The sequence below is a fragment of the Dreissena polymorpha genome, chromosome 1 (assembly GCF_020536995.1).
Source record: "Dreissena polymorpha isolate Duluth1 chromosome 1, UMN_Dpol_1.0, whole genome shotgun sequence".
NCBI lineage: Eukaryota > Metazoa > Mollusca > Bivalvia > Myida > Dreissenidae > Dreissena > Dreissena polymorpha.
The window spans coordinates 160,144,902-160,172,175 of NC_068355.1; the positions used below are offsets into that span (position 1 = coordinate 160,144,902).

A 27,274-nucleotide genomic window follows, 5' to 3' on the forward strand; every position below is an offset into this window, starting at 1 on the left:
GTAAGAGAACCACGAAACTAATTTGCATGATCGGTGTGTGAAAAGAACAAGGACAACCATTATGATGAGCGAGTACACCGTGCTTTTCACTCTTTATCTCTGTAAATTAACATGGTGTGATGTAGCCTTAATTCTTATGCGGTGTGATACTTTCTTGTTTCCAACATGTCTGCGCCCATCAACCTGACCGACTAGAAGTTTCTCATGGTGATTTAGTCCAAAACAAATAATTATTGAGTATTTGACAAAGTAAACTGAAAAACTATTGCAAATTGTAAACCAATATAATAACCAAAATGTCGAAAATCTCGCCACACGAGGAGAAAATGTTGAACCTCCAATACCAGATGAAACAAAACAACCAAGAGTTACAGAGTTTTCTGAAGGACTTGGAAAGCTGGGAATCAGAAATAAAAGACAAGGAGAAGTCGCTCAAGGAGAAAGGAAAATCGCAAGATGAGGTTAAATGATGTACTTATAAGGTTGAACATAAACTTGATCCAATAAGTGATATGACTGGGAGATAAAAAAAAATAACAAGAAATATCTTTATAAAAAAAGATATTCAGCGTAAATTCTGACTTTAATTAAGATAGATTTTTTAACAAGATTTTCTGAAGGAAAAAACTGGTTATTAGATTGGTGAAAGTCGGCGGGCGGGCAGAACAAGCTTCAGACATTCCCAAAAGTATTTTTGGTCCACAGGACATTCGGTCCGGTGGACTTAAAAAACTTGCAGGACCAGACTGAGCTTCATAGGACCGAAACATCATATCACCAACTCAAATATATTGACATTATAATTATTGGAAAAATGAAATGTAAAAAAGCAACACAACACTTAACACTAACAAATCACAAACACTTGCAATATTGTAAAGAAAAAATATTAAAACCAAAAAAAATAGTTTAAAATAAAGCAATTTCTGGATTGAAAATTCAATTATTGTATACTGGTGTGCAAATTGCTGTTGAAACAAAAGTTTTTTGATACTAATCAGGGCTTTTCCTTATTTAGCAGGGGCCTTATATAGGCCGCTTCTTATATAGGTCGCTTTCCCTAAGAGAAAAGCCCCTTCCCCCAACTTTTTTTTCATTAAAATCATGCAAATTTCCAAAATGTTAAGTTTACCTTGGAAATAATTTCCCCCATTCTCAGTTTTGTTGATATTTCCTCTTTTAATTGAAGCCAGGCCTTTACTTTTCCCCACATTAAGAAAAAAGCACTGCTGATAGTTTTAAGGTAGTTGCAATAATACAACTCCCAGCTATTGACCCTCCGGGTCGCTGGGATGTACGTATGTACTTATAAAAGCTCAGAGCATTCAAGAAGAACTAGTTTTAAGGGACTATGACAATGACTAAAGATTGTGAATAAATTATTTTTACACAAGAATCACATTGATTACTTGTAAGCAATCAATTATATACCTAAAACAACAGAACACATGCTGGATATCAATAACATAATGAACAGACTAAGTTTTAACATCACTAAGCAATTATCGGTATTACGAAATTTCATTGAAAACTATTTCCCGGTCGCGAAATGACATGATAACTCAGAATTATACTACACATTTCAATAAACTGGCCACAAAGATATATAAACCAATAAAAACGCACTACTAAGCTTAAATTTAATCGAGAACAAACTGTTAATGCCCCCGAATACAACGATCTGTGTTGCAGAACGTGTTTCGTTTAACCGTAACAACTATTGACAATGTTTACTCGGAAGTGTCCGTTGCGCATGCGCAGAAACATTTCATGCATGTAAACAGAAATACGACGCAATTTTTAATGTTCATATTTCTTTTATTTTCAGATTTTAATTCTATGAAATAAATAACCTTCTGATCTTTTATCATTTACCGGACATTCGGACAGGCAACATAGCATTTTCAATCTGACCTTTCTTAAAAACGTCGGTCAGGTCCTACGGTCCGGCACTTTTGGGAATGTCTGAAGCTTGTCCGGGCCATAACTTTGTCGTTCTTTGTGAGATTTTAAAATCATTTGGCACATTTGTTCACCATCATTGGACGGTGTGTCGCCCGAAAGAATTACGTCGATATATCCAAGGTCAAGGTAACAATTTGAGTTTAAAGGTAAAAAATGGCCATAAATGAGCTTGTCTGGGCCATAACTATGTCGTTCATATTTAGATTTTAAAATCATTTGGCACATTTGTTCACCTTCATTGGACGGGGTGTCACGCGAAAGAATTACGTCGATATCTCCAAGGTCAAGGTTGCCACCACTAAAAATAGATGGATTTTGAAACAAGGGGGGTAACTATGAACATCTAACAATGCACATTTTTAGTTTTCTCCCTTTGTCAGACTTTTTTTTTAAATTGAAATCAAGGTTGCAACGAGTAAAAATAGATTGAATCTTACAAAAGGGGGGTAAAAATGCACATTTTGAATTGTCTCCCTTTATCAGACTTTTTTTTCAAATTGAAAACCTGGTTTTGTGACAATTTTGCCCCATGTTAAGTTGTTTTCAGTTATTACATAAAAAACAAAGGTTTAAGACTTGTTGTGGTTTTTTTTTCACGTAACAGTCACATATCCACTGCATGTAATGTTTGGTATGAAATACACATATATTAAACTACATGATAGTGTTTGTAGATATACATTTTACTTTGGGAGATCACATCATATGTGTACTCGCATTACTTATCATGAATTTATTTCTTAGTCATCAAAACATATGGTATGTTGATAGTTGATAAAGACGCTGTTACTTTCCTTACATTCAAATGACACTGTGTCATCATTCTGTGTCATGCAAAAATTGGTATTATAGCATATGCCGCCAGCCTAGCTTAAGTTGATCTTGTGCACATGCCCAATCTGGTCATGGGCTACATGCCTCCTATAAAAAGCATCCCAAGTTTCATGGTAACTCCTGACTGTGCTCCTCAGAAGGCGCATCCTGACAAGACTGTGCGGATTCTGAGGCTGGACTGGAGCTACGCTGGCAGCATATTGCATTAGAGATTTAGACCTATTATTGCATGACGCAGGTCTTTAAAAATCTCATTGCATCTAGTAAATGAAACATTTAACCACAATACTTTCCAATTGAAATTTAAGTCACACTGTGTTATTTATAGCAATCTGGCTAATGTCAGTACCATATTCTGGCTTGCAAAAAAATAATGTATGTTCAGACAGACTGATACATGTGTTGATATATAATTAAACGATCCCCTTCTATCATGGACACTACTATTATGGTGGTTTTGTCTCACAATATAAGACAAATGCCATTTACTGAGGTTTTCATTAATTTATTTCCCAAAACTTTGTTTTATTTAATATCTTGAAAGTAATTCTGTGTTATGAACATGCAGAGATTAGTCTGCATGTCCCTACACCAGTGTTACAAAGACGCGGTGATGTTGCTAATATTCCAGGGATTATGCTCAAATCAGCCGATGGAATTAATGCAGTGTTTTTATTTGGGTCTTGTGGCGTTATGTAAAGGACATGTAAGCTGAAAACCTGGGATAAACATACGCCGAAAAAGTCACAATCTTTGCATGTTAATGTTAGATGCCTATCATATGCTTTTTATACGCCCGTCTATGACGGGACGTATTATGGTATACCCCGCGTCCGTCTGTCCGTCTGTTAATGTCGTACGCTACGTCAAATATCCTTTGACAGATTTTCTTCAAATTTTAACACAATCTTAATATTGATAAACCCTGATCCCCTTTCGTTTTTGACGGAATTCTGAATTGTCGTTCCAGAGTTATGGGACTTTGTTCGTCAAAATTTCGTGATTTCATTGAATGTCCTACTGTAGCTCAAATATCCTTCGATGGATTTTTTTCAAATTTCAACACAATCTTAATATTGATAAACCCTGATCCCCTTTCGTTTTTGACGGAATTCTGAATTGTCGTTCCAGAGTTATGGGACTTTGTTCGTCAAAATTTCGTGATTTCATTGAATGTCCTACTGTAGCTCAAATATCCTTCGATGGATTTTTTTCAAATTTCAACACAATCTTAATATTGATAAACCCTGATCCCCTTTCGTTTTTGACGGAATTCTGAATTGTCGTTCCAGAGTTATGGGACTTTGTTCGTCAAAATTTCGTGATTTCATTGAATGTCCTACTGTAGCTCAAATATCCTTCGATGGATTTTTTTCAAATTTCAACACAATCTTAATATTGATAAACCCTGATCCCCTTTCGTTTTTGACGGAATTCTGAATTGTCGTTCCAGAGTTATGGGACTTTGTTCGTCAAAATTTCGTTATTTCATTGAATGTCCTACCGTAGCTCAAATATCCTTCGATGGATTTTTTTCAAATTTCAACACAATCTTAATATTGATAAACCCTGATACCCTTTCGTTTTTGACGGAATTCTGAATTGTTGTTCCAGAGTTATGGGACTTTGTTCGTCAAAATTTCGTTATTTCATTGAATGTCCTACCGTAGCTCAAATATCCTTCGATGGATTTTTTTCAAATTTCAACACAATCTTAATATTGATAAAACCTGATCCCCTTTCGTTTTTGACGGAATTCTGAATTGTTGTTCCACAGTTATGGGACTTTGTTGAATGTCAAGGAGACGGCGCTCCATGCTCATGTTCTTATAAAATAAACCATGTATTCAAATACAAATAAACTGAAGTAAAAAAATGATTCAAAGGGTTATTTATTACCTTACTACTTCATTGGCGAACGACGGGCGTATCATGCGCTCATGGCGCAGCTCTTTATTACTTGTTTGAACGACCCTGATAACATGTGCAGCTCTTTGATGTATAGGGTTATTCAATTTAAACCATGTTGCAATAAAAGCTCAAGCACACTGTCCTTGACCAATATCTTTAAGAAACCTTAATTTATTTAGCTTTTGGACATTTTATTAGCTCGGCTGTTTTCGGAGAAAACCAAAGATATTGTCATAGCCAGCTTGTCATCCGCCGTCTGCTGTCCGCTGTGCTTAAACCTTAGTATTGGCTCTAAAATCAAAGTGCTTCCACCTACAACTTTGAAACTTCATATCTACCTGCACCTTGATGAGTTCTACACGCCACACCCATTTTTGGGTCACTAGGTCCAAGGTCAAGGTCACTGTGACCTTTAATATAAAACTTTTACATAATATTATGCTCTAAAATCAAAATGCATCCACCTACAATCTACAACTTTGAAAGTTCATATGTAGATGCACCTTGATGAGTTCTACATGCCTCACCCATTTATAGGTCACTAGGTCAAAGGTTAAGGTCACTGTGACCTCTAATATAAAACTTTAACATAGGCTCAAAAATCAAAGTGCTTCCACCTACAACTTTGAAACTTTATATATAGATGCACCTTCATCAGTTCTACATGCCACACCCATTTTTTTGGGTCACTAGGTCAAAGGTGAAGGTCACTGTGACCTCTTATATAAAACTTTAACATATGCTCAAAAATCAAAGTGCTTCCACCTACAACTTTGAAACTTCATACATTGTATATAGATGCACCTTCATCAGTTCTACACGCCACACCCATTTTTTTGGGTCACTAGGTCAAAGGTCAAGGTCACTCTGACCTCTAATATAAAACTTTAATATAGGCTCTAAAATCTAAGTGCTTTTCTTCTGACAATCTTTCATTTATTCAAAACTGCACCCACAGCCGAGCGTTGGCACACGCAGGTGCTCTGAGTATTTGGTTTAACAACCCATACTATGATTTAAAGACAAATACAACAAAAATGAGGCAAAAAAACATGTATAACTTTATATTAAATTAAAATTATCCAAATTTATCTATATTCCATTCATTTTAATATCATTTGGTCCCTTTCAAGAAATGTCCACATACTCTGCATTGTGAAGCAGACGACGGCACAAGTGTAAACACAGCACTTTTATTTTCAATTAGAGTTTGTTGTTGCATTAGTTGAGATGTTCTGAAACTTGTTTTCTTAATATACACAGGTATTTGGTCACTGAAGGATATTTGAAAACCAAAATTGTGGCAAATTATCAAAAAGCTTGTCCAGAATTGAATTTTTTTAAGTGAATCAAATCCTAAGCTCCCTAAGCTTGTTACTCTGCATGGTAAGAAGGTATGTGAATTTTGCACCACTCTGAGCATTGGGAAACAGCTAAAACCGTCCTCCCTCCACAATCCACTGACGGAAATGAGCACATGCCCACAGGCTGGCTTGAAACATTTTCTTGGCCTTGAGTTATTTAGATAAGAATTAGGGATTGCTTGCTCGAATTGCTAATTACTGGCCAACTGCTGTGACCTTTCCCCCAAACAACTTTGTGATGACTAGATATTGATAAACATGGAGCTATTGAAGGAATATCATCATACAAAGAATATAATGTTGTTTTGCATTTTTTTTTCATTTACTTCCCTACTTTTAGATACTGCCTCCAGTAAGAAACAGCTTAGAGAAGAAGAAACTAAAGAAGAAAGTAAAGAAGAAAAAGGGTGAAGCCAAACCAAAGCGTATCAGCGCCTATGACTACAGGTCCTGGGATAAGTTTGATGTGGTGAGTCACTTGTGGAATGGACATTTTGTACTTGATCTCAATACCCAACAATTTGAAGTATTGATTTCATTTATTTTATGTTCACCTTAGGCCACAACAAATTGATCAGTGTTTGTCAGATTTGCTGCACCTTAAATTCCTATACATATGATATAATAAAAAAAGTCTTATCTTTATATTGCATCTGCATGGTCCAGTTTGCCCTGCATCAGATTTTAAAAGCTGAGTTGTTGTTTTTTTCTATTCAGTTTTATTATGCCCCTCTTTGAAGAAGAGGGGGTATATTGTCAGTCCGTCTGTCGGTCCATCCGTTGGTCCTTCCACCAGATGGTTTCTGGATGATAACTCAAGAACGCTTAGGCCTAGGATCATGAAACTTCATAGGTACATTGATCATGACCCCTATTGATTTTCAGGTCACTTGGTCAAAGGTCAAGGTCACAGTGACTCGAAATAGTAAAATGGTTTCTGGATGATAACTCAAGAATGCTTAGGCCTAGGATCATGAAACTTCATAGGTACATTGATCATGACTGGCAGATGACCCCTATTGATTTTCAGGTCACTAGGTCAAAGGTCAAGGTCCCAGTGACTCGATATAGTAAAATGGTTTCCGGATGATAACTCAAGAGCGCTTATGCCTAGCATCATGAAACTTCATGGGTAGATTGATCATGACTGGCAGATGACCCCTATTCATTTTCAGGTCACTAGGTCAAAGGTCAAGGTCACAGTGACTCGAAACAGTAAAATGGTTTCCAGATGATAACTCAAGGATAATAAGGCATAGGATTGTGAAACTTCATAGGTACATTGATCATGACTGGCAGATGACCCCTATTGATTTTAAGGTCACTAGGTTAAAAGTCAAGGTCACAAATACAATATTCACACAATGGCTGCCACTACAACTGACAGCCCATATGGGGGGCATGCATGTTTTACAAACAGCCCTTGTTAAGATACATTTTTTCTGATTCTTATGATAATAATTCATTAGATGAGTTTGAAAATTCTCCAGTAAAATCCATGGCTGCCAGGGGATGCAGTTTAATAATTGTATGACATGATAAAAAAATATGTATATGAGACTTATATTTGATAATTTCAAAACTGCCAATTAGGGGCCAACTTTGTTGCCTATTTTCCAAACTTGGTCAAAACATTTGTTCCTATAATGTCTAGACCAAAATTAAATCTCTGTCTTTAGGGTTAGATAAGTTTTTAGAAGTCACATCAAACCTTATTAAAGCAGATAAGGTCAGTTCAGTTTTTGCGGATTTGGGGTGAGCGCCCCAGGGCTTTTGGCCCTCTTGTTTGTACTTAATTTAAGACTTTAGTTGAAGGCGTAGTTAAAGGAATGTCTGTTCTTTCCATAACACCCAGTGTATTTGTCTACCATAAAATCCTGGGTACCGTTTTACTAAGCTACTTACGCAATTCGTAGACTAACGCACATATTTTAAATTCAGTATAGTTCCTTAAAAGTATTGCTACATTGACATAGGGTATGTTTTAATGAAATTCATAAAATAATGTTACATTGCAAGTAAAAATTGATTTGGGTCAATCTGAAATAAATAAAATTTAATAATTTTAAAATATGTGTGTAAGTCTTAGACTTGCGTAAGTTGCTTAATAAATCGGTACCCTGGTCCTCATCTGAATTTTTAATTAAAAGCAATATTTTAGAGCACTGATTTATAACATGGTTGTGTATTGTTCTCAGCTGATACAGGTCACTGTGTCCCTAGGAGGTTGCGAGTTCTGAGGAGTAGAATACCAACTCTTAGGAAAGGGTAGATTGAGGGTTCAAATAAAAAAAGATTGAACAAGAACCTTGATAGAGCGGTTTAAATGTTCATGAAAACATGTTTTGATAATATGATATGTTATATTCACTAGGACAAAGCATGTGAAAATCTTGACGAAAATGAACCATCATCCTCAGAGGAGGAGTATGAGACGGACGAGGAGTGGGAGACTGAGAGGAAGAAACAGGCTGCTGTCCTGGAGAAAGATAAAGTGAGGGCTACATTCAAGGCTCACACATTCATCAGTAACTAGTGGTCAATAGTAACTGATTTTAATTGTGGTAGATGCTTGTAAGCAACCAAAGGTGAATAAAGCACATTTTTTATCCTTTAAGGGTCTTTTGTGGATTGACATTTTGTCTCATTAAAAAAAAATACTTTGTAATTGAGGAAAATGTTCAGAATATCATATAAGGTATGGTATCATTTTCCGGTGCATGCTTTATATCGAGGAAAAACAGTAATTGAATATTACTTTTGAGTTAATTAGGACACATGCACTTTATTGTGTACTCCATTCATAACAAGTATTTTATAACAGGCAAAAACGTCTGCAAACAGTTTTCAGTCAATAGAGATAAAGATCTTGTTTGCTTTTCAGGAAAGCTAATTTCACAATATGAGCTCATCTTTTAAGAACAGCATGTAGTTTATTTTTTTAAGCCTTGATATTCACAGGGCAATGAGTACTTCAAGAAGGGAGACTACTCTATGGCGATAGAGTGCTACACCAGAGGGGCTGACCTTGACCCTACCAACCCCTTGCTGCCTGCAAACAGGGCCATGGCCTTGCTCAAACAGGACAAGTAAGTACATATAGGCTGTGCTCTGGGAAAATGGATTTTAATGCATATATGTGTGAAGTGTCATCTCAGATTAGCCTTGTGTTTGCTGTGTTCAACAGGGAGGATATATGTATCAGTTGAATCCCACGGGCTTGCTGTGTTCAACAGGGAGGATATACGTATCGGTTGAATCCCACAGGCTTGCTGTGTTCAACAGGGAGGATATACGTATCAGTTGAATCCCACAGGCTTGCTGTGTTCAATAGGGAGGATATACGTATCAGTTGAATTCCACAGGCTTGCTGTGTTCAACAGGGAGGATATACGTATCAGTTGAATCCCACGGGCTTGCTGTGTTCAACAGGGAGGATATACGTATCAGTTGAATCCCACGGGCTTGCTGTGTTCAACAGGGAGGATATACGTATCAGTTGAATTCCACAGGCTTGCTGTGTTCAACAGGGAGGATATACGTATCAGTTGAATCCCACAGGCTTGCTGTGTTCAACAGGGAGGATATACGTATCAGTTGAATCCCACAGGTTTGCTGTGTTCAACAGGGAGGATATACGTATCAGTTGAATCCCACAGGTTTGCTGTGTTCAACAGGGAGGATATACGTATCAGTTGAATCCCACAGGCTTGCTGTGTTCAACAGGGAGGATATACGTATCAGTTGAATCCCACGGGCTTGCTGTGTTCAACAGGGAGGATATACGTATCAGTTGAATCCCACAGGTTTGCTGTGTTCAACAGGGAGGATATACGTATCAGTTGAATCCCACAGGCTTGCTGTGTTCAATAGGGAGGATATACGTATCAGTTGAATTCCACAGGCTTGCTGTGTTCAACAGGGAGGATATACGTATCAGTTGAATCCCACGGGCTTGCTGTGTTCAACAGGGAGGATATACGTATCAGTTGAATCCCACGGGCTTGCTGTGTTCAACAGGGAGGATATACGTATCAGTTGAATTCCACAGGCTTGCTGTGTTCAACAGGGAGGATATACGTATCAGTTGAATCCCACAGGCTTGCTGTGTTCAACAGGGAGGATATACGTATCAGTTGAATCCCACAGGTTTGCTGTGTTCAACAGGGAGGATATACATATCAGTTGAATCCCACGGGCTTGCTGTGTTCAACAGGGAGGATATACGTATCAGTTGAATCCCACAGGCTTGCTGTGTTCAACAGGGAGGATATACGTATCAGTTGAATCCCACGGGCTTGCTGTGTTCAACAGGGAGGATATACGTATCAGTTGAATCCCACAGGTTTGCTGTGTTCAACAGGGAGGATATACGTATCAGTTGAATCCCACAGGCTTGCTGTGTTCAACAGGGAGGATATACGTATCAGTTGAATCCCACAGGCTTGCTGTGTTCAACAGGGAGGATATATGTATCAGTTGAATCCCACAGGCTTGCTGTGTTCAACAGGGAGGATACACGTATCAGTTGAATCCCACAGGTTTGCTGTGTTCAACAGGGAGGATATACGTATCAGTTGAATCCCACAGGCTTGCTGTGTTCAACAGGGAGGATATATGTATCAGTTGAATCCCACAGGCTTGCTGTGTTCAACAGGGAGGATATACGTATCAGTTAAATCCCACAGGCTTGGTTCAACAGGGAGGATATATGTATCAGTTGAATCCCACAGGCTTGCTGTGTTCAACAGGGAGGATATACGTATCAGTTGAATCCCACAGGTTTGGTTCAACAGGGAGGATATACGTATCAGTTGAATCCCAAAGGCTTGGTTATGGAATAAAAATATTCACATATCATATGTTACTTGTAGTTCGACATAAACATAAATAGAGAGCTAGGATAATGTTGAATAAGGATGAGTTTAAACAGGACAAGCTTATTAAAACACCTTGGATTTAATTTTTTTTAATGAAAAAGAAAGCATATTAAACTTAATTTCAAATCTATTACTTAAAGTTTGCAGTGGCTGAGCGAATGTTATTGCTAGCAGCAGCCTATTTTAAGTATTCAGGCTAGGTGGTGAAGTACATTGATATCTGGATAATCTGGTATGGTTACTGCATGGATCAATGGATGACTTGTGAGTGGACGACTTCCGCATTTAGTCTTTACTCATTTCTATAGAAATATTTTTACAGACATCAAGTACTGGTTTGAAGCAGAAAATTTATTCTTAATTCTGACATGTATATTAAGTCAAGCATAAAATGGATAGTGATCGCTTAGAACAAAAAATGCAAAAATACATTTCTTTATCATAGACGTAGACTAATTTTTAGCTGAACCAACAACACTTTTGATGTAAGCATAAATTCCCAATATATATGTGCAGCATTAGGTAAGCCTCAGTGCTTTTAATCAACACCGGGTTAAAGACTGGTCTGGGGATTCTGTCTTTTACACAATTTTAAATACTTAAGCAGATGATTTCAAGCTTAACTGTGGGTACAATGGATATGTCTATATCAATACAGACAAAGGGGATGAAAACTTTCTTAGTGGAGAGTCATAATTAAGCAGTGTTTGTGATGAATAAGGTTGTATATTCTTGAGTGAATTAACACTTATACTTGCAGGTTTGCAGCCGCTGAGCTGGACTGCTCTATAGCGCTGACTCTTGACCCTCTGTACACGAAGGCCTACCTACGTCGTGGGACAGCCAGGCTGGGCTTAAACAAATATGAGGAGGCTAGAAGGGACTATGAGAGAGTACTGCAGCTCGAACCTCAGAACAAACAGGCCAAATCTGACATCGAGTTGATTGAAAAGGTTCAGTACTGAGGGCAGTCACTTTATAATTTGAATGTGACCATTTCAAGTCTGCATTCTGTGACACATAAAATAATTGCTTTTTAGCTTGACTTTTCGAAGAAAAATGAGAGCTATACTACTCACCCCGGCGTCGGCGTCGCTGTTGGTTAAAGTTTTTTATAAAGTCAAATAACTTTAACACTATCAAAGATAATTAACTCAAACTTGGAATACTTCTTTATGGCAACAAGACAATTGTGTATGTCAAGTCAAGTTGCATAACTCTGTCAGCATTATTTTTAGAATTATGCCCCGTTTTATACTTAGAAAATTGGTTAAGTTTTGTGTTTAGGTCCACTTTATTCCGAAAGTATCAAAGCTATTGCTTTAATACTTGCTACACTTACTAACTATCATAAGGGGACTGTGCAGGCAAAGTTATGTAACTCTGACTGGAATTTTGACAGAATTATGGCCCCTTTTATACTTAGAAAATTGAAAATTTGGTTAAGTTTTGTGTTTTGGTCCATTTTACTCCGAAAGTATCAAAGCTATTGCTTTCAGACTTGGAACACTCGCTTACTATCATAAGGGGACTGAACAGGACAAGTTGCATAACTCTGGTTTGCATTTTGATGGAATTATGGCCTTTTTTTGACTTAGTTACTTTGAATATTTTGTTAAATTTTGTGTTAAAATGCACTGTACTTCTAAAGTATCAAGACTATTGCTTTCAAACTTCAAATTCTTTCTTACTATCATGAGGGTACTGTACCTGGCAAGTTGAATTTGACCTTGACCTTTGAATGACCTTGAATCTCAAGGTCAAATAAATCAGTTTTGCTTAAATTGCCATAACTTCTTTATTATGCCCCCCTTCGAAGAAAAGGGGTATATTGTTTTGCACATGTTGGTCCGTATGTCCGTCCACTAGATGGTTTCCGGATGATAACTCAAGAACGCTTAGGCCTAGGATCATGAAACTTCATAGGTACATTGATCATGACTGGCAGATGACCCCTATTGATTTTCAGGTCACTAGGTCAAAGGTCAAGGTCACAGTGACTCGAAACAGTAAAATGGTTTCTGGGTGATAACTCAAGAATACTTAGCCCTAGGATCATGAAACTTCATAGGTACATTTATCATGATTTGCAGATGACCCCTATTGATTAGGTCAAAGGTCAAGGTCACAGTGACAAAAAACGTATTCACACAATGGCTGCCACTACAACTGACAGCCCATATGGAGGGCATGCATGTTTTACAAACAGCCCTTGTTTAGGATCAGATTTGATTCATACTTTGACTAAATAACGCTTACCTGACATACCACAATGGACTCCACCCAAACGATCCCCCAGGCTCCACCCCAGAACCCCCCCCCAAAAAATTTTTTTTTTTTTTTTTCCTTTTTTATGCCCCCAGTAGCAGTTGAACTGTCAGTCAGTCTGTGCGTCCGTCCAAAAACTTAAACATTGGCCATAATTTTTGCAATCTTGAAGATAGCAACTTGATATTTGGCATGGATGTGTATCTCATAGAGCTGCACATTTTGAGTGGTGTAAGGTCAAGGTTGTCCTTCAAGGTTAAAGGTCAAATATATGGCGTTTGTCCGTCCGAAACTTTTAACATTGAAAATAGCAACTTGATAGTTGGCACGCATGCGTATCTCATGGAGCTGCACATTTTGTGTGGTGAAAGGTCAAGGTCATCCTTCGAGGTCAAAGGTCAAATTTTGCAATATTGAAGATAGCAACTTGATATTTGGCATGCATGTGTATCTCATAGAGCTGCACATTTTGAGTGGTGAAAGGTTTAAGTCAAGGTCATCCTTCAAGGTCAAGGTCAAACACAGCTCTTACAACACTTAAAAAACTTACCTGACATACCACAATGGACTCCACCCAAACCATCCCAAAATTATTTTTTTTATGCCCCCGGTAGGAGGGCATATAGTGATCGGACTGTCTGTCCGTCTGTCTGTCCGTCTTTCCGTCACACTTTGCGTTTAGGTTTCGAAAAATGCTCATAACTTCTATGTCCCTTGAGATGTAACCTTCATATTTGGTATGCATGTGTATATACTATATGGACAAAGCCTTTCCATACGCACAAAAATTTTATCCCCTGTGACCTTGATGTTGAACTTAGGGTCCGCGTTAAGGTTTCGAAATCTGTGTTAAGTTTCGAAAAATGCTCATAACTTCTATGTCCCTTTAGATATAACCTTCATATTTGGTATGCATGTGTATATGGACAAGGCCTTTCCATACGCACAAAAGTTTGACCCCTGTGACCTTGACGTTGAACTAAGGGTCCGTGTTTAGGTTTCAAAATCTGCGTTTAGGTTTCGAAAAATGCTCATTTCTTCTATGTCCCTTGTGATATAATCTTCATATTTGGTATGCATGTGTATATGGACAAGGCCTTTCCATATGCACACAAAATTTGACCCCTGTGACCTTGACCTCGAACTTAGAGTCCGTTTCGAAATCTATGTTTAGGTTTCGAAAAAAGCTCATAACTTCTATAGTGTTTATAGGGGGCATAAGTCATCCTATGGTTACAGCTCTTGTTTTTCCTTTTTTTTTCTTATTTTTGAAATATCATCTAATAAACTTCCACACATCCACATTATTCCCCCTCTCCTCCCACACACAAACACAAAAAAATAATAAATTTTTTTTAATCATGTTAAAAAAACACAAATATTTATTTTTGATGATTTTTCTTTTGAAAGACCGTCCAACCATCACACCCAAGTTATTGCTATCAAATTTGAAATATAATCTTATTAGTTTGTTTTATATCTTAACAAATGTTCAATAGATTGTTGAAAATATACATGAACTCAGAATCGTCTATAATGTACCACTACTTTAAAACATAGGCGATCAATATGTTTCAATTATGGTCCTTATCCAGTTAGAATATGACTATATTACCTTGACCTTATTGAATATGAACAATTTCCCCATTATACTGTCAAGCGCTCAAGAGTCGAGCGCGCTGTCTTCTGACAGCTCTTGTTATAACTTTGTTCTTACCACTTAACTATTACTAAAGAAAACATGTGCAGTAGATTTGTATATGTTTTTTTAATGTTCATATTTTACTTTTGGTCAAAGGTTTTAATTTCCACAAAAATGCATTAAAGCGTTCAACACATTTCTGTTATGTAATTTTCTATTTATTTTTTCTCTTGAAATTTTTGTATTCTTAGTTATTTCTCTGAAGTCTTATATTTTATAGAAATTTATTAAAACTGAGCACCAAATTGTTTTTTGATAAATTTCGAACGTAACCCTTTTTCCACTGTATGTTATTCAGGAGTTGGCCAAGCAGCAGATGGTATCTCAGTCGACAGCAGACGACAGTCAGGCCAGGCCATCTGGTATTGTGAAAGCCATCACCAAACCACCAGGCCAGCGCTCTCAGGTAACATTACATGAAGAGCGACACTGTTACAGTTGTCATGAAGTGCTTGTCCATAAAACTAACTTTATACTATAAGTCTATAACTAATAGTTAAACTATATACTTAATATACCTGCTACAGGCCCAAAATTTGAACCAAAAAGAAAAACACTGTTGGACAATTCTGTATGTTGATTAACAAATATTATTTTAAATGCGAGTTGATTATACACAGAAATAAACTTTTAAATATGCCTGATTTGCAGAAAATATTTATACCCCTTTAAAAAAAACATACTTTGATTATGCTGGAATCACCATGAATGATTGTCTGCCTAAATGTACATGTATACTCAAACTTGTCTGCAGGCATTTTCATACACTTATCAACGTTCAACATTCAAACTTGCAAACATTTTACCTTATGATATTGTGCAATGTTTAAAAATTACACAAACTATGCCCTGTTTTAAACTTAAAATTTCTGTAATATTAATATTGTTACTATATACAGTACTTTATTTCCAACGTCCAGATGTGTTCTGTTTCATATGTAATATTGTATATAGGCCCTCTACTTAATTTCATCAAGAAGCTTTCACCATTTGTCATAAAACGACCACATCCCGAGTGTCAAATTATATATATCATTGCAATATACCAAAAAAACAAATTCTTTCCTCAGAAACCACTGGTTTCAATGGGTATTTAACATTCTATTGTGGTTCCATATTTAAATATAGCTTCTGTTCAGACCAGTCTGCAAATTGGCAAAAAGAAAAAAGGTTTCGGGGTCTCATGAAAAGTAAGGGAAGTAGCTGAGTGCTGGCAGCATATGGCATAAGACTCAATAATACATGACACTGGTCAGATAAGAATACTAATAGGGGTAAAGAAAATCCTCGTCATGTGACTGTTGTTTTTGGTTTCAGAAACCACTCCGAAGGATTGAGATAGAGGAAGTTGGCTTTGAGGATGCTCATGAAGGAAAGGCAGCCAGCGCAAAGACACTAGAGGGAAAGAGTCAGAAAACGAGAGACTTGGTGGAAAAGGAGACAATGGACTTTCAAAAGTTTGCTGTTAACTCACCTGCAGATATTGCAAATATGGCGTCGTACAGGTCAGACTCTAAAGGTGCTAGTGTTCAAGTGAAGACTGAAACTCAGTCTGTTGTTGAAAACAAATGGGATGTATCTGAAAGTCCAGAGACAGTTTCCAGTTGCACAAGTAACATAAATAATTTAGCAGCTAATACAAACATACATGCTGCAGAGAAAACCGATGGATTAGTTAAAGACAACAGATCACTGAACGATGTGAGCTCAACACCAGATGTTTCATGTGTGTCTAAGCAATCTTCATCCAAGTCAAGTTCGGTTCCTAAAAGCCAGATTGCAACTTCTGTGCCTACAACCTCGGTGCAGTTCCAGGCAGATTATAGACATCTGAAACGTGACAAAGAGCAGTTCTACCAGTATTTTAAGGTAGGCAGCGTATAGTTTTATGGATATTGTATACCGGTAAGTGAGTATTTTTGTATGACAAAATAAAATAAAATTTAATTATTGAAAATATTAATTATTTATGTTTATGTAGAAATGTTGGGCCTATTGACATTTCAATAATTTTGCACACATCAGCCTTTATTGAGCATTTCAACCTTGGCGAGGTAAGTGATGTTATTGTTTGCCAACGGAAATATTTAAGAGAGAATTGTACAGATATTAACAATTGAGAAACATATTCATATTGCTTAAATTAATTAAACAATTTATAACTTGTGGTTACTTAAAGAGCAATTAATGGCAATGTTGGCCCTTTTTATTATCCCCCGCCATAGGCGGAGGGATATTGTTTTGGCATTGTCTGTCCGTCTGTCCGTCCGTTGTCATATCTTGGAAGTGCTTTGGCGGATTTCATTGAAACTTGGTTTGAGTATGTATATGTATAATAGGATGATGCACGCAAAATGGCATTGTACACCATCTGTTAATAACAGAGTTATGGCCCTTTGTATCTCAAAAAAATGTTTTATTGTGAGTCAGGAGCCATATCTTGGAAGTGCTTTGACTGATTTTATTGCAACTTTGTTTGAGTGTCCAGAATCATATTGTCGGGGAATATCAATTCAACGTATTTGCTTGTTAATATATAAACAAACCTACTGTCCATATTTCTGTGACAAATGAAATTATTTGAAATACAAAATTGTGTGATTTCTGTTAAACTTTTAAGATAAATAAGGATTCATTAGGCCCACACCCTGAAATTTCTGTTTCTAAATACAATTAGTTATATGAGGTGTTTTGGTGAATGACAACCCAAGAAGCATGTCTACGACATAGTTTTGAAACATAAGCAGTCGTTACAGACATAGTTTGTGCTGTATCACATTACTACAACAAAAATCAAGCTCATACTAACTCATTAACACCCTAGAACCTTAAGACATCATACAATTTTACTCATGCAAAGAGATGGTATATTGAGGCTGATTGTGGGTTGGTTGCTTTTTCTAAAGAAAGTATTGTATTTTAAGCTACCTACCTCCACATTTCACAAGCAGTTAAACTGAATCTTCAAATTTGTCACATTGAAGTGTATATGTGCTAAACGCTTTTTTCTTCCACTGTAATAACTGAGTTATGTTCCATTGAACATAGATGGTAAAGCTGCGCTCGGGTATCAGTTAAAGTTGTGGCCAAGCTCTTGTTCTTTTTTCTGTGTAAAAATAATATTTCTTGTTGTTTCCAACTCTTTATTTATACATGAATAAGCTATTGCCTGGAATGTAATTCTGCACTATTGTCCATGTTTCAGAGAATACCTCCAGCTGACTATAGGACTCTGTTTGGTCAGTTCCTGGATGCAGATGTACTGGTCACCATTCTGAATGTACTGCAAGGGTGCTATATCAGGTACTGGGAAAACATTTGTAATATGCAGAACAATAGCTGCATGATGAAAAAATTCAACAAATCTTAAAAATCTAAAAACAATCCCTTAATGTAACCAAAACTATTCATAACATTTATTTAGCCTCTTTAATAATTTATTTAGAGGTCACTGTGGTGTAATGGATAAGGTGTCTGTCTAGCGATCGGGAGGTCACGGGTTTGATCCCCACTCGGGGAGCGTTCTCTAGATCTTGCCCAAAGACATCAAGTTCTGGTTATAGGCCCAGGAAACTGACTCGAGAGTGTTTCTATAAGTCTGAGGCTTTCAATGCAATCAAACTAAAATAAATAGGTTTAAACTAATATTGTATTCCCTTGTATCAATTATTGCAGAATAATGAAGCGATTGAACTTAATGTCAGCTCATACGATGTCAAGAACTTTATTTGCTTCGTCTAGTACCAGAATACATGAACTTACAGTAACTGTTGTTGCCCATTTGATCCACCCATATCATGTAATTTTACTTTGAATGTGACATAAATTTGACAATTTAAAGGACTGGCTTAAACCAATCAGATGCATCTGTGTTGATAAAACACAACATCATGTTTCTACTTATTTTGAACATTGCTTTATTTTCAATATAGCTTGCATAGTCATGTACCGTATGTTGAATACTTCAACTAGTCCTGTTGTCAAAATAACCACAAGCCAGATAGCTCAGCAGTGGTATATTTGTAACAAGATTTCCTCAGATTGCCGGTGTATATATGTGGGCTTGAAACATATGTGATTGCTGCAAAGAAATCATTAAACAATTGGGGTTTGCTACAAACTGCTAGTTTTGCTGAGTGATTGATTTGCCAACCTATTAATTTGGATGACAGCTGCTTTGTAAAACTATTTATTATGATGAGGGCTTGCTTGGCTTAACTAATGATTTGTATGGGGGTTTGGTTGGCCGAAATATCCTTTTCAATGAGGTCTTCTTTGCAAAACTATAAATTTTGACGAGGGCTTAATTGGGCAGACATCTTATTCACATGTTTGCAGTATTGTGTGTTTTTAACCATTGCAGGGATCGTGTGGACTGCTACCTGTGCCTGAAACACCTCGCTGATGTCAACAGATTCTCCATGATTGTCATGTTTATGTCAGGCAAAGACAAACAAGGTAGGGTCACACAATTGCATAGATATCATAGATATATCATGTCTGTGTTGATTGAAGACAAGCATGGTAGCCTCACACATATCCTAGTTATGTCATGTTCATGTCCACAAACAAAAGTAATGGAACCCCGCACATTGCATAGTTATGATATTTTCATGTTCAGCAAAGACAAGTAATTAAACCTTACTCATAGCCTATTTATGTCATTTTCATATCCAGCCCAGAACAACAAGGTAGCATCACACATTTGGCCATTTATAAAACGTATGCAATACAAGACTTCAAAGAAATGTTTACCAATGATGAATGCATAACTTTACCATATTATAAAATACATGTAATTGACTCACAAACACTCACGTGAATAAAATTAATTCTTATGGTCAGACATCGTACATTTTTTCTTTACAGTTTTGAAGACCATCTTTATCCATCTGCGGGAAATCGGTGAACACAGTGCGACAGATATAGACACGCTAGCGGTGAAATATGAAGTCAGATGATGCCTTGCAGATGTGGAATTACATGGTGTATATGAGCTGGGTTGTGAATGGTCTGAATGCATGTGCGTAAAGTGTTGTCCCAGATTAGCCTTCAACATGTGCTCAAGCATATCAGGGAGGACACTTGCCGATTGTATTTGATATTTCATTATAGGAAATCTTTGCTAAAAGAACATGCCCTAAAGGCAGAGAGTGATGTCAGTATCCTGTGGGAACTGCACAGGCTAATCTTGGACAACACTTTATGTACATGCATTAAGCCCAGCTTTCGCAGAACGAGGCCCATATGAAAACACAAGGCTGACAGTTACGATTGATGACCATGAAATATATACATGTATTTGTGAAACAATCCATTCATGAACATGAACCATTAAGTCTGAAAGTTGCTTATCTGTTGTCCCATTTTATCATAATGGTGATAAATACAGATTCTTTATATCAATGTTCGTGATGAGATTGACATGCATTTCGTGGCATTCACTTGTTGAGCGTGTGGTTTATAAATACTTGTGTTATGTACATGATTCATTGAGAAAATGTTAATTATAAGTCAGTTGGTGGAAAGAGTCCATTACAGTGAAACATTTAATATTCTACTTCTGTTGTGATCAGCAGAACATTTACTTTCATGTACATATGATGTCTGTCTGAATTCTGGCGTGTACAGTACATGAATAACGTGCTCACACGCTTTTTGGGGTTGTATTTGTGTCTTATAATGTTTCTGGAATAAAATATTCTTCACATTAGCATATTAATCAGTGTTTTGATGGTACTGCATAATTCTGAGTAATACATAGACTGGGGCCTATTCAGTATTAGCTTACCCAAGCTAAGGCTTCATAAATAAGAGACTTGGCCACATGGAAAACTAATGCGGTGTTTGCAGAGACACGGGCTACCAGCATTCGTTGTGTTATTAACCTGTTTGTGTACATGAAGAATGGTGGCCTCATCGGTACTTGATGCTGAGATAGATCAAATATTGCAGCACTTTTCGCCCATTACCATTTACATTAAATGTTAAACAATACTTACACACATAAAGCCTAAAAACTTATAATTATCCTTGCCCCCTCCTCGGATCCCCCCCCCCCACACACACATTTTAATTTTCCGAATAATTCATATATGATTGTATATGAAAAAGTAAAAAGCAAACATATGCTGACTTATTTAAATCACGAACTTCCTGTTTTGAAAAACTAAAACATTCGGCATCAACATTTTAAGTGTTAAAATTTGGAACGCTGCAGAGTCCATTTTTTATGGTTCAAAATTTGGACGCCGAATGCTATCTATCTATATATACTGCCAAGCGCCCTTGGAGCATTATAGGCAGAGGGATATTATCGAGTCCGTTTTCTGGGAAGAACCAGTACTTTGTGTCTATGGAGGAGATAATGAGAACGCTCCCCGAGTAGGGAGCGAATCCCGATCGTTAGGCGGACGGACACCTCATCCACTACACCACCGCTTTAAGTCTGAGGCTTTCAATGCAATCAAACTAAAATAAATAGGTTTAAACTAATATTGTATTCCCTTGTATCAATTATTGCAGAATAATGAAGCGATTGAACTTAATGTCAGCTCATACGATGTCAAGAACTTTATTTGCTTCGTCTAGTACCAGAATACATGAACTTACAGTAACTGTTGTTGCCCATTTGATCCACCCATATCATGTAATTTTACTTTGAATGTGACATAAATTTGACAATTTAAAGGACTGGCTTAAACCAATCAGATGCATCTGTGTTGATAAAACACAACATCATGTTTCTACTTATTTTGAACATTGCTTTATTTTCAATATAGCTTGCATAGTCATGTATGTTGAATACTTCAACTAGTCCTGTTGTCAAAATAACCACAAGCCAGATAGCTCAGCAGTGGTATATTTGTAACAAGATTTCCTCAGATTGCCGGTGTATATATGTGGGCTTGAAACATATGTGATTGCTGCAAAGAAATCATTAAACAATTGGGGGTTGCTACAAACTGCTAGTTTTGCTGAGTGATTGATTTGCCAACCTATTAATTTGGATGACAGCTGCTTTGTAAAACTATTTATTATGATAAGGGCTTGCTTGGCTTAACTATTGATTTGTATGGGGGTTTGGTTGGCCGAAATATCCTTTTCAATGAGGTCTTCTTTGCAAAACTATAAATTTTGACGAGGGCTTAATTGGGCAGACATCTTATTCACATGTTTGCAGTATTGTGTGTTTTTAACCATTGCAGGGATCGTGTGGACTGCTACCTGTGCCTGAAACACCTCGCTGATGTCAACAGATTCTCCATGATTGTCATGTTTATGTCAGGCAAAGACAAACAAGGTAGGGTCACACAATTGCATAGATATCATAGATATATCATGTCTGTGTTGATTGAAGACAAGCATGGTAGCCTCACACATATCCTAGTTATGTCATGTTCATGTCCACAAACAAAAGTAATGGAACCCCGCACATTGCATAGTTATGATATTTTCATGTTCAGCAAAGACAAGTAATTAAACCTTACTCATAGCCTATTTATGTCATGTTCATATCCAGCCCAGAACAACAAGGTAGCATCACACATTTGGCCATTTATAAAACGTATGCAATACAAGACTTCAAAGAAATGTTTACCAATGATGAATGCATAACTTTACCATATTATAAAATACATGTAATTGACTCACAAACACGCACGTGAATAAAATTAATTCTTATGGTCAGACATCGTACATTTTTTCTTTACAGTTTTGAAGACCATCTTTATCCATCTGCGGGAAATCGGTGAACACAGTGCGACAGATATAGACACGCTAGCGGTGAAATATGAAGTCAGATGATGCCTTGCAGATGTGGAATTACATGGTGTATATGAGCTGGGTTGTGAATGGTCTGAATGCATGTGCGTAAAGTGTTGTCCCAGATTAGCCTTCAACATGTGCTCAAGCATATCAGGGAGGACACTTGCCGATTGTATTTGATATTTCATTATAGGAAATCTTTGCTAAAAGAACATGCCCTAAAGGCAGAGAGTGATGTCAGTATCCTGTGGGAACTGCACAGGCTAATCTTGGACAACACGTTATGTACATGCATTAAGCCCAGCTTTCGCAGAACGAGGCCCATATGAAAACACAAGGCTGACAGTTACGATTGATGACCATGAAATATATACATGTATTTGTGAAACAATCCATTCATGAACATGAACCATTAAGTCTGAAAGTTGCTTATCTGTTGTCCCATTTTATCATTATGGTGATAAATACAGATTCTTTATATCAATGTTCGTGATGAGATTGACATGCATTTCGTGGCATTCACTTGTTGAGCGTGTGGTTTATAAATACTTGTGTTATGTACATGATTCATTGAGAAAATGTTAATTATAAGTCAGTTGGTGGAAAGAGTCCATTACAGTGAAACATTTAATATTCTACTTCTGTTGTGATCAGCAGAACATTTACTTTCATGTACATATGATGTCTGTCTGAATTCTGGCGTGTACAGTACATGAATAACGTGCTCACACGCTTTTTGGGGTTGTATTTGTGTCTTATAATGTTTCTGGAATAAAATATTCTTCACATTAGCATATTAATCAGTGTTTTGATGGTACTGCATAATTCTGAGTAATACATAGACTGGGGCCTATTCAGTATTAGCTTACCCAAGCTAAGGCTTCATAAATAAGAGACTTGGCCACATGGAAAACTAATGCGGTGTTTGCAGAGACACGGGCTACCAGCATTCGTTGTGTTATTAACCTGTTTGTGTACATGAAGAATGGTGGCCTCATCGGTACTTGATGCTGAGATAGATCAAATATTGCAGCACTTTTCGCCCATTACCATTTACATTAAATGTTAAACAATACTTACACACATAAAGCCTAAAAACTTATAATTATCCTTGCCCCCTCCTCGGATCCCCCCCCCCCACACACACACACACATTTTAATTTTCCGAATAATTCATATATGATTGTATATGAAAAAGTAAAAAGCAAACATATGCTGACTTATTTAAATCACGAACTTCCTGTTTTGAAAAACTAAAACATTCGGCATCAACATTTTAAGTGTTAAAATTTGGAACGCTGCAGAGTCCATTTTTTATGGTTCAAAATTTGGACGCCGAATGCTATCTATCTATATATACTGCCAAGCGCCCTTGGAGCATTATAGGCAGAGGGATATTATCGAGTCCGTTTTCTGGGAAGAACCAGTACTTTGTGTCTATGGAGGAGATAATGAGAACGCTCCCCGAGTAGGGAGCGAACCCCGAAATCCCGATCGTTAGGCGGACGGACACCTCATCCACTACACCACCGCTTTAAAATTGATGGTTGCGGGATAGAAGTTCTGTAACACTTCGCTTATGTCTCGGCGGGATTCGGTAGGAAGATGCCAATCGACAATCTAGTGAATAAAGTTCATACACAACTTCTACACTAGACACCTTTGAGCCTTGTACTGTCATCGCGCATGTTGCAGAATCTGCTCGGGATAGATAAAACACGTGGAAACTTGTCAGAATGCTTTCCAATGGGTTCCGGAACGTTCCATATGCTGCCGAAATCGGGGAACACAACCCAACCCCGCTGCGACGTTCTTAACAGGCTTCGATGGTTGCAGAAGCGTCTCGATCATACCATCATTAGTCCAAACAGACACACAGGCACTCAGCATTAGCTACTACCCCCCCCCCCCCCCAGCTGCTACCCCCTCCCCCAAAACTCTCAAAATTGTCTATTAGTAATAAAAATAACATAACCCAAAAAGTTCGTCGAAAATTATTTTTTTTACTTATATATTATTTTTTGTATAACTAATGGACAATTTTGAGCGTTTGGGAGGGGGTGGGTAGCAGCTGGGGGGGGGTAGTAGCTTATTCCGAGTGCCTGTGAACAGACACACATACACGTTCGGATTTTGCCAAATTGGATTTGGGAGTTGGATGGCAGACTTACGGTCAAAGCCACATATAATGATTATATATATATATATATATATATATATATATATATATATATATATATATATATATATATATATATATATATATATATAGTTATATAAGTAAAATGTAATAATCCAGATTGTGAATATTATATAATAAAAGTAAAAACACGTGTCTGGGATTTTAAATATATATTGATTTAGCCAACGCGTTTCGCATAGCTCATCAGGGCATAATACAATATATTACAACGTCAAAATGTCATGGAGATAACGTCATATCAATTATGACGTCATAACGTCAATAAATATTAAATGAAATTTAATTTGGGTTTAAATACATGTATAAAATGTTGTTCTTTTGCTAACCTAGCTGAAATATTGTTTGAAAATAGCTTATAAAATGGAAATATTTTAAATTTTGGTTCATTATGTGAACATTCATCTAAATGTTTACTTAAAGGCATCTGTCTTGTTGAGGGGTCTCGCATTTGTTGTTCATGGACAGATCGCCTATTTCTAAGTTTATCGCCAGTTTGGCCTATATAATATTGTTTGCATCCATTGCATACTAATACATAAATCACATTTTGTATATCACATGACATATTAGTTTTTATTTTGAACATTTTGCCATTAAAATCAAAAGAATTCCCTTCAATAATATAACCACACAGATAAACTTAGAAATAGGCGATCTGTCCATGAACAACAAATGCGAGACCCCTCAACAAGACAGATGCCTTTAAGTAAACATTTAGATGAATGTTCACATAATGAACCAAAATTTAAAATATTTCCATTTTATAAGCTATTTTCAAACAATATTTCAGCTAGGTTAGCAAAAGAACAACATTTTATACATGTATTTAAACCCAAATTAAATTTCATTTAATATTTATTGACGTTATGACGTCATAATTGATATGACGTTATCTCCATGACATTTTGACGTTGTAATATATTGTATTATGCCCTGATGAGCTATGCGAAACGCGTTGGCTAAATCAATATATATTTAAAATCCCAGACACGTGTTTTTACTTTTATTATATATATATATATATATATATATATATATATATATATATATATATGTATATATATATATATAAACGATCTGTAACTTCGTTATGTGTAAAAGGGGCCAACTAATCGTTGAGGTACACTAAGAAACCACATAAGCCATAATGATATATGTTAATGTTTGTTTACAAGGACAACTAGATGCGGAAGAAATAATTTACATGTCTGGAAGATATCCTTGTCGAGTGACACTATTTGCACAGTTGTCGTGGCCGAGTGGTTAAGGCGATAGACTAGAAATCTATTGGGATCTTCCCGCGCAGGTTTGAATCCTGCCGACAACGCATAGTTTTGTGGGGACAATGGTTGATATGAATCTAGGAATCAGTTGGTCCATTACATTTTATATGAGCAAAAAAAATAATTATATGCTTGCCAATGAGTACAAATGGGTATTTAACTGTATGGGAAATACGCCAATTCGACGTGGCTTCATACAACGCAGAGTGCAAGCGGGCTACTTATATCGCACTGATCGGGGACTATCAATCCCAGATTATAATTATGTATAAACCTGGACCTTAAACCTTTATATAATCCAGTGTATGATGTGTTTGTCTCATAAAGAAGTGTGGATACATTTTCTCTCGTGTGTTTTGTTATAAGCGAGTGGATAGATAGTCCACAGCAGTTTTATGTTCCAAACCCTTACCAAAGCAATTGTAAACATGTGTTTTTTCATTACATGATAAATAAAAAGCTTGAAACTAAGATTGACATTTTAAAAAAGGTTACGGATTTATATCAATTATATTAGCCGTCTCCTTATTTTCATGCGGCAAGTACAGTTGTGTAAAATGTACGTTTGTACATAAAATACGACGACTAATTTCAAATATAACATAACAACTGCAAATGACAAAATTAAATTCGTGCAACAAACCGGAAACGAGAGCGCCGATGGCGCTGAAAGCATAGTTGCAAGATACAGGGAAGTTGCTGCTGAAGTAAATGTTTAGGTCAAAATATACTAAATAGTTTCCTTATATGTTTCGATGTAAAAGCGACAACTTTGAGCGAAAATAAATACAACATTTTGCACATAGAGACCCCCATAACCATACCTTTTCTTGACGGGCATTCTTAGCTGAATCGATTTAAGCAATAAAAAAGATTTGTCATGTTCAAACCAAAAACAAATTCGACTCAAATCAAAATCGACTGTTTTTGCGCCTTTTTCGGCCGTTTTCTAGTGGATTGTAACCTTTTGCAGTGCCATTTTTTACTTTTATCTCCAACTTTATCCTATTTCAGGGATTAAGTAGTGAACACCTATGCTTACCCTATCAATATCTCCAAACGATAAAACCAGAACAAAGTGTATAACATGCCTTCGA

The 27,274-nt window shown here is 36.7% G+C and overlaps 1 protein-coding gene, 1 long non-coding RNA gene and 1 other non-coding gene across 4 annotated transcripts; 2 read left to right on the top strand and 1 right to left on the bottom strand.

Annotated features, from left to right (window-relative positions):
* The first annotated feature begins 208 nt into the window (after nt 1-208).
* On the top strand, nt 209-22,874 carry LOC127858267 (RNA polymerase II-associated protein 3-like). 2 transcript variants are annotated; one of them, XM_052395267.1, is made up of 10 exons: nt 209-461; nt 6,415-6,543; nt 8,449-8,568; nt 9,036-9,163; nt 11,715-11,907; nt 15,223-15,330; nt 16,242-16,793; nt 18,130-18,227; nt 22,133-22,227; nt 22,639-22,874. In XM_052395267.1, the coding sequence occupies exons 1-10, from the start codon at nt 297-299 to the stop codon at nt 22,728-22,730; spliced, it is 1,680 nt and encodes a 559-aa protein (XP_052251227.1). In that variant the 5' UTR covers nt 209-296; the 3' UTR covers nt 22,731-22,874. The 2 variants fall into 2 exon arrangements, with proteins under 2 accessions (XP_052251227.1, XP_052251220.1); XM_052395260.1 differs by lacking the exons at nt 22,133-22,227; nt 22,639-22,874 and adding exons at nt 19,288-19,382; nt 19,794-20,029 and having other exon boundaries at nt 210-461.
* LOC127858282 (uncharacterized) lies at nt 3,598-4,744 on the bottom strand. Its single transcript, XR_008038842.1, has 2 exons — nt 4,530-4,744; nt 3,598-4,368 (listed from the first exon to the last, which is right to left on the bottom strand). It is a non-coding gene; the product is annotated as an uncharacterized LOC127858282 (long non-coding RNA).
* Nucleotides 22,875-26,139: 3,265 nt separating the features above from the next.
* On the top strand, nt 26,140-26,221 carry Trnas-aga (transfer RNA serine (anticodon AGA)). Its single transcript has one exon. It is a non-coding gene; the product is annotated as a tRNA-Ser (tRNA).
* The last annotated feature ends 1,053 nt before the right edge of the window (nt 26,222-27,274 follow it).

Bases quoted from the DNA above. Each gene is read 5' to 3' on its own strand.
- LOC127858267 (XM_052395267.1), top strand. From the start codon at position 297: ATGTCGAAAATCTCGCCACACGAGGAGAAAATGTTGAACCTCCAATAC. The intron at 9,164-11,714 runs GTAAGTACATAT...TTATACTTGCAG, and splicing joins GCCTTGCTCAAACAGGACAA to GTTTGCAGCCGCTGAGCTGG. The intron at 16,794-18,129 runs GTAGGCAGCGTA...TCCATGTTTCAG, and splicing joins AGTTCTACCAGTATTTTAAG to AGAATACCTCCAGCTGACTA.